Source organism: Hesperophylax consimilis, chromosome 9 (genome assembly GCF_061612785.1).
Source record: "Hesperophylax consimilis isolate HC1 chromosome 9, BYU_Hcon_1.0, whole genome shotgun sequence".
NCBI lineage: Eukaryota > Metazoa > Arthropoda > Insecta > Trichoptera > Limnephilidae > Hesperophylax > Hesperophylax consimilis.
The window spans coordinates 5,349,745-5,358,485 of NC_142844.1; the positions used below are offsets into that span (position 1 = coordinate 5,349,745).

The following is an 8,741-nucleotide window of genomic DNA, read 5'->3' on the forward strand; positions in this document are numbered from 1 at the left end:
TTGTTTTACTTTAGAATCTTTATTTAGATGTATGAACATTAATATATCCTAAGTCTGAGTAGATTTTTTGTAAATGTTGTACATATGTATTTGTGTATAAACTGAGTTTTTATAACTGAAGTGAGATCATCTGTAAGGCACAGTATAAATAAATAATCATTTCACAGCCTATATCAAAAAACAAGATATTTATTTTATTCAAAACATTATAACACCAAACCAAACAAAACATAATTAAAAAATAAAGATTCTTGACAGTCCGTTATCTTTCATTCTTTACCATCGTCACTTTTATATTGACGAACGCTAACTTCGTATTTAACGTATTTTGTCATCACTTACATATTGACGAACGATAACTTCATATTTAACGTATTTTGTCGTCACTATAATACGTATTGACGAAGCTAACTTCGTATTTAACGTATTTTGTCATCACTTACATATTGACGAACGATAACTACGTATTTAACGTATTTTTTCATTACTTACATATTGATGAACGCTAACTTCGTATTTAACGTATTTTGTCATCACTTACATATTAATGAACGATAACTACGTATTTAACGTATTTTGTCATCACTTACATATTATTGACGAACGATAACTTCGTATATAACGTATTTTGTCATCACTTACATATTGACGAACGACAACTTCGTATTTAACGTAATTTGTCATCACTATAATACATATTGACGAACGATAACTTCGTATTTGACGTAATTTGTCACCACTATAATACATATTGACGAACGCTAACTTCGTATTTAACGTATTTTGTCATCACTTACATATTGACGAACGCTAACTTCGTATTTAAAGTATTTTGTCATCACTTACATATTGACGAGCGCTAACTTCGTATTTAACGTATTTTGTCATTTCTTACATATTGACGAACGCTAACTTCGTATTTTACGTATTCTGTCATCACTTTCATATTGACAAACGTTAACTTCGTATTTTACGTATTTTCTATCGAAATGTATCTTCGTTTTCGGAAAACACTATATTTCAATGAAAACATCGTAACAGTCTTTAAAACACGTAAACACCTCAAAACAGGTTTTTCTGGTGAGGTGTTTGCGAAATATAATATTTTAAAATCATTTGCTGTATCTGCTCATTAAAATCTATATTTTTTGTCATTCTTATAATATCTTATAATTTTCCTTAACCTAATAATAAAATCAATGCACGACAATACTATATTAAAAAAAACACATGAACACCTCAGCACAGGTTCTCCTAGTACGTGAGGTTCACAAAAATATAATACTTAAATGAGTTTCAGTAAACATCATTCCTCTTCTTACATTCTTTATGATTATTTGGATTTACATTGCAATTAAATGAATGTAACTATAGTTAAATAGAAATTAAAATACTAATGAACTTACTGATGCCAAATTTTTACCCACATTCGTTGTATAATAGCTTACACTCAACACCAACCTCTTACACAGAAAAATTAAAGACAATTCAACAAGAAGTCGGGGACGCCCGAGGAATACGTGTAAAACCATGTACCTATGACCCGACTCAGGAGAATTCAAGCTTTGAGCTTTTTTACGTTTGAGATATTTACCTTTTATGGTTTTAAGGCTTTAAAACTTTGACATTTTTGTTATTGAAGATAAGTATGATTTATTTTTACTCTTAACCGGAATTGTGAGTCAATGTGGACCCGACAAAAAAAAACTTTATTTGCCCCAATCGCTCGGCATTAGAATTTTCCCTTTCTTATTTATAACCTTCATTTGGTAGAAAAAAAACTTAAGTGACAAAAATACCAAGCGCACCTAGTACACGAAGAGGTAGGTAAATGAGTTATAAATAATTATTAAAAAGCTAATCATTTTTTTCATTTGAGAGTCAAAATCTATGACAAAAGCACAATAACACACTTTCTTTTAAAATATGCCTAGAGATGTCATTTCTACAATCTTCACAACTCCAGTGCTATTTGTATTGCAGAATAATACTACTAGGCAAAATAATATTTCAACCATTTTTTTCACAATTTCCACATAAATGCTGGAAATTTGATAAAAATACTTTATTGATGTAATGTGTTTTACCCCTTTCAATTATTTATTTACTATTATGAAATATTTACGATAAAATATTAATAAAATCATTACAGTAAAAAATGTTCACAGGATGCATAGTTTATGGTTCAGCAATCACTATGCGGGGAATACACATAAACAACATTATAAAGATACAACAAAGAGAATCATAGGAAATTAATTCACAAAGTATACAGAGAACATATTTAAATAGAAAAATAATACGATATGCTAAGAAATAAAAAATACGAGAAAAGTCCAAAAAGACAAGAGAAGATATTCATCGGGTGAGAAGTGTTCAAGACGCGTCTCCCCACCAAGACATTCGCTTCACTTGCTAGGTACAAATGGACATGATGCCATCTATAACATGAATAACTGTTGAAGTTTAAAAATATATTAATTACAGTACCTTCTTACATCACGTTCTGTGTAGGTATAGTTTCTTCTTGGTAATATTTTTTTCGATATGGTTGACAAAATGTTTAGATTAGGTAGGGTAGGTTAGTTTTGATTATGTTAGGTTAGGTTAGGTTTAGCCAATGGCATGCATTGTTTGACGAAGGTATGATGTGTATGGTTTTAAAATTGGATAAGAATATTTGAAAATGGCAATATATTTAATTCATCTTCCGCTGATTGATGGAGCCAACTGAATAAAAATGAATGTGCTTATTTGTAAATAACATGATTTTTAGAATATATTATAGAACCTTTGGGTAGTTACAGCTTTTCAGCGTTTATGGTTTAGGTTAGGTTAGGTAACTCCCAAACTAGAATCTAAAGACAAAATGCATAATTTTGCGACCATCTTGTAATTGAACTTAGTTATGCGGAAATCAGCCGGTCCATCAAAACCAGGCAGTTTGCTTTCTTTAAAAAAATCATAGTTATCGCCTTCAGAAATATTTATTGATTACTAAAAAAAAACGCCCACGGCACTCAAAAAACTGTTAGTATGGCTATTTATTTAACTGGTCGATTTCAGCAAAATTTAGGGTGACTGAGAATGTTTTTCGTTTTCGATACTTAAAAATAAAAAACCATAATAAGTTCAAACTGGTTTTAATTACTGATGACTTACGGAGCAGTTTAAGGATTTTTATTTACGAGAAACATCCATTGGTAAATGGCAAAAAAGCACCACCCACTTCTCCATACTCATTTAGCTTGGAACTAAAGTGACCAATCAGCACTGCTTTTGGAATTGCATTAATTTCGCCTTTGTCTCTTTGCTTTAAGGGGTAATGGGTTAAAAACTTTAATTTTTAAGTAGCCCAAAAGAAAAAAGGCAGAAGGCTTTAAATTTGGCTATATGTGTTTATTTATTTGTTTGATACGTAACAGTAAAAAAAACATTCCGAGACACCCTTTACCCAACATTCGAACATTAGACATCCACCTGAACAGCAGAAAATCACCGTGCTTGTAATTCCACAAGTTTAGTGTTTTTGATAGCTCTGACTATTTTTTGCAGAATGCATGTTTCACGTAGTAAGGTCTGACATTTAATTCACAAAAATAATCTGCAAATCCTAAAAGAAATATCACACACATCTACAAAGAAAAGCAATTCCATAAACGAGATTAAAATACATAACGAAATTATTAAAACATCAGAACAATTACTAAAAGTATGTAATTATGTGAATAACTATTTCGCTAACGTAGTCAAGGTAACTAGCACACAGAATCACTACAAATGACTATATCCCAGAATTCTCAACTTGATATACGCACACTGGTGTTTCTTCCTTTAAAATTCCATACATTGACCAAATAGAAACACTAAAACTTATAAACCAACTAAAAATACTAACTCACAGGGTAGCAACAAAATATCACCGATGACACTAAAAATATTAAAATCAGCACTTCTTATCCCACTAACCATACTTATAAATCGGCCCATTAAAAAAGGGATGTTCCCAACTATCTTAAAAACGGGCAAACAATTCCAATCCACAAAAATGGAAACAAAGAAGAAATAAATAATTACAGACCAATTAAAATTCTTAACACACTTTCAAAAATTCTTGAGAAACATATCGAAAACAACCTTTTAATTTTTCTTAACAAAACTAATATACTATCACCAATTCAATTTGGATTCAGGGAAAATATGAGCACCCCACATGCCATAGCCTCAGTACTTCCTCAAAACAAATATAGATCAGGGTAAAAAATGCCTTGGAATATTAATAGATCGGGCAAATGCGTTTGACACAATTCACCACCAAAACCTGTTCGATAAACTAAAATACATCGGATCCACGGGAACAGAACTCGCACTCGAATAAATTGAAAGCTACATAGAAAATCGCACCCATAGAAAACACATTTAGTGAAAAGGAACAAGTATCCTACGGAGTACCCCAAGGCAGCGTAATTGGCCCAATCCTATTCCTTATTTACATTAACGATCTATGTCACCTCCAAACAGACGGGGAAATTAAAAGCTTTGCTGATGACACTGTGTTACTTTTTAAGGCCACTGACTGGAACACACTAATCGCAAAAGCAGAAGTTGGCCTAAATATTACTAAAAAATGGCTTGACTCTAACTTATTAACTTTAAATAGATAAGACTAAATTCATAACCTTTAGCATGAACTCGAGAGGCCAACCCTCCAAAAACATCTACCTTAAAATACATTCCTGTCACTCAGCGAGCACCCCATGCAATTGTCCTCCAATCACACAAACGGAAAATATAAAATTTCTCGGTGTATACTTTGACCATTATCTAAAATGGGACACATAGATTCGGTCAAAGAAAAACTAAATAAATTTATTTAATTTTTCAAAAACGTGTGAAATATACTAAAAATATATGATAAAAAGAATATATACCTCGCAATAGCATAATACATAATGGAATACGGCCTTATTGCCTGGGGCTACGCCAGTAAAAAATACATTGATACACTATAATACTTAAAGTACCAATACTAACACCCCCTTCAATCATTTTCAAAAAAATTCCAGTGTTGAAGATTAAAAAATTATATTCAAAACAAATACTAACTTTCCTTTACAAGAACCTAAACACATTTAAAACTTCACAATACTAGAACAAGACATGCACACCAACTACTAATACCAAAACCCAACACATCTTTTGGACAATAACACTACATATTCCAGGCTATAAAACTATACAATTCACTTCCAACACAATATAGAACATCTTATCTCACAAGAAACAAAAAACACACATGGAATTGGCTATAATCCTTTTAATATTTAATTTTGTTATATTTTACATTTATTGTTGTAAAAACTATGTAATAATCGATTTTATATTTTAATTTTTGTTGTTTCTCTGTGTAACTAACTCCACTGTATTGTTTATTGTTTACTATCATTTAACTTTATACTTGCAAAAGTCCTCCTCAACACTGGTAGGTAAACTCCTAGCGTGGAGGACAATATACTATACCTTTGTAATACAAATATATTTAAGAATAAATAAAAAATAAAAAAAATAAAATGCAAAGTTCGTTCTCTAATATGTATCCTACAGAAAACAGTCAGATTTGAAAAAAACACCAATAGTAGTAGGTGTAGTGTAGATTTGTTAATTCATCCTTTAGACAAAGGTGCATTTATGTCAAAGTTTTTTATGGCTGGCTGCTTTTTACGTTAAATTAATATAGTTATCTTTTTCCCAGGACTCTGCTATTGACTGGGCACGGGACCACCGCATGCACCACAAGTACAGCGAGACAGATGCAGATCCCCACAATGCTACCAGAGGTTTCTTCTTCTCACACGTGGGTTGGCTGCTGGTTAAGAAACACCCTGAGATAAAGGCCAAAGGTCACACCATCGACTTTACCGACCTCTATGCTGATCCTGTCCTCGCATTCCAAAAGAAGTGAGACAAGTTTCACAATATTTCATAAAGAAGTTGTTTTTTTTGTTGATGTCAGTTTAGTTATGCTATGGTCTTATGATTTGGGTTGTTTCACAGAAATTCAAATACAACATTCACATAAAATGACCACTAAGCGCCATTTTTTGTAACAGTTGAAAGGTTCCCGTTAAATGCCGATTCTAAGTCCGTTTCAGATTTTAAACAGCAGAAGAGGACACATATTTTAGAAGAACAATACTTTGATACGTCGATTTAATCGACGTTTAACGGGGACCTCTCAAATGTCAAAAAGGCATAATGGACGCTGAATGTATATTTCACAACAATGCTACATTTGAATTTCTGCGAAATAACTGGGACTTAAATACATTTTCAGGAATACTAGTAGGTTATGGGACTGTTTGTCCGTCTTTCGATTTGATGGTAACTCTGGTTCAAGTGTGTGTTTAGAGATTTCAAGAGAGTGATAAAGTATCTATCTACCTTAAATATAATATTTTAATGGAAAATAATTTCTGTCATTTTAGAAATTATAACAGATCTTTCAAGAAATTAGAATACCCCTAATTTTTCACAGTAGCTCTTAATTCAGCACTTGCTAATCAGGCGAGTTTTAAGATACATAAAAAAGTGGTATTCAATTTTTAATTTAACATTGAAATGTGTGACATTTCTAGGTATATATAAAATAAACATAACAAAAATTTGCTTTATTCCATTTCTTACACACCACAATTTTCGCGAAGTATTACTTCAAGAGCGTTTTATAAAGTTAACCATTTTTTTTAATATATTTTAATAATATTCAAACACTACGTGGTAGAAAGAAATTGAAAAAAATATTAGTATGCCATGTAAATGTTCAGATTTAAAAAAAGTAAGATTATTAAATTAACGTAAGTAAGCTTCCACTATCAACAAATGTGTTAATAGGGATGCTTTGTTCACAGATACTACCTGATCTTCATGCCGATCTTCTGTTTCTTGCTTCCTACCATCATTCCTATGTACTTCTGGGACGAGTCATTCTCCAACGCCTGGTTTGTGGCCACCATGTTCCGCTACACCTATGTCCTCAACGTGACCTGGCTCGTCAACAGCGCCGCCCATAAGTTCGGCAGCAAGCCCTACGACCAACACATCAGCCCCGTTGAGAACATATCAGTTGCGGTCGTCGTCCTTGGAGAGGGCTTCCACAACTACCATCACACCTTCCCTTGGGACTACAAGACCGCTGAGTTGGGAGGCTACTCCACCAACATCACCAAAGGCTTCATCGACTTCATGTCCATGATTGGCTGGGCTTATGACCTAAAGACTGCCTCCGTAGACATCATTGAAAAGCGCGTGAAGAGAACTGGTGACGGAACACACAACCTTTGGGGATGGGGAGACAAAGATCAACCCCAAGAAGAACTTGACCTGGCAACAAGAATCAACCCAAAAGACGATTAGAAATTAATGCTATAATCATTATTTATTAGTAAATTTCCGATATATGATTCATTCGAAAACAATGTCTATTTTCAACCGGACTCATTTGCTTATAAAACCTTTAAAAGGAACCAAATATAAACTCAAATTAAATTAATGCAATTAATGTAACAAAATAAATCATCCATAAAATTATTTCCAAATGAGGGAGGTCAATATGAAATATGACATACAGGGGCTAGCAAGCATACAGGCATAGCAAGCCATGAATGTAAATAAGTAAAATATGTAGGTGTTTGCCTTTTTGCTGAGTGACTTTCCATTTCGAAGCAATTTATTGTTTTAGCAATTAAACCTAATATAAATAGTGTTTAAAATGAGATTCCAATAGAAATAATAAAATTAGTACTGAAAAAAAAATAGATGAGTAGAAGCGAACATTGAAAGAAGAATTATTTTTACCATGGTTAACTCTCAAGGCAACTCCTATAAATAAATTTAATTTGTTGATACTCCAAAGCAAATCCAATAAAGATTCCGTTTTTATGATGGTAAGTAAATACATTTTTATATTTTTTTAGAAAAGGTGCCAAACTGTTTTTGTAAATTATTGTATTCTCGGTGTGATAAACAAGGATAAAACGGAGAAACCTTGAACTCGAAGAGAACATATCTCGATATTAAGGCACAATTTATTTATTTATGTATATTTGCATTGTGATCTGATATTATGAACATGTAAATATTGAAAATTATAAATATATGAAATTACTGGAAATCTTATTATTTAATTTATATTGTTAAATGTTAATGTTATAATATATTAACTATGTAGAAAATAAACTATGCATATCACTAAACACCTATATTTGAGTAAAAAAATTACACAAAAAAATCTTAAGACGACGCAATACTGTAAAATAAAGTCAGTATCTTAATGGCATAAGTGAAGAAGACGTGTAAAAATATATTTGGTACGCGTTTCGACGTATTGGACTGACCTATGGTCGAATTTGCCCAAGCAGGTCAGAAAATTGGTCTTTCAACGGGGCTTACTTTAATTAATTCTGAAGTAACTTACGCATTACGTAATGAAAAAAAAATAAAACAATAACTTAGACACAGACGTAAACATCAGTTTTATTTTTTGTTCCGAATGCCGACCGGGTTTTGCTACAAACGTAGCTTTGTCAGGGCTGTATAATGTGTATAACACAGTATTAAACTGTAACTTGTAACATGTGTCATAAATAAATTAGGTTTATAAAGACCACTATCTTTCCAACCCCCTAGCGCCCTGACAGAGCTAATTACGTTCTTTTGCTTTCACCAATTAATAAAGATAGATT

At 32.1% G+C, this 8,741-nt stretch overlaps 1 protein-coding gene across 2 annotated transcripts in view; it reads left to right on the top strand.

The window, feature by feature from the left end:
- Nucleotides 1-8,160, top strand: part of LOC149420833 (acyl-CoA Delta-9 desaturase-like) — a 190,219-nt gene extending 182,059 nt beyond the window's left edge. For both annotated transcript variants that reach the window (XM_089635574.1, XM_089635575.1), the window contains 2 exons: nucleotides 5,753-5,958; nucleotides 6,909-8,160. In XM_089635574.1, the coding sequence (XP_089491700.1) occupies nucleotides 5,753-5,958; nucleotides 6,909-7,413 (711 nt within the window). In that variant the 3' untranslated portion in view covers nucleotides 7,414-8,160. The remainder of the gene's footprint in view (nucleotides 1-5,752; nucleotides 5,959-6,908) is intronic.
- The last annotated feature ends 581 nt before the right edge of the window (nucleotides 8,161-8,741 follow it).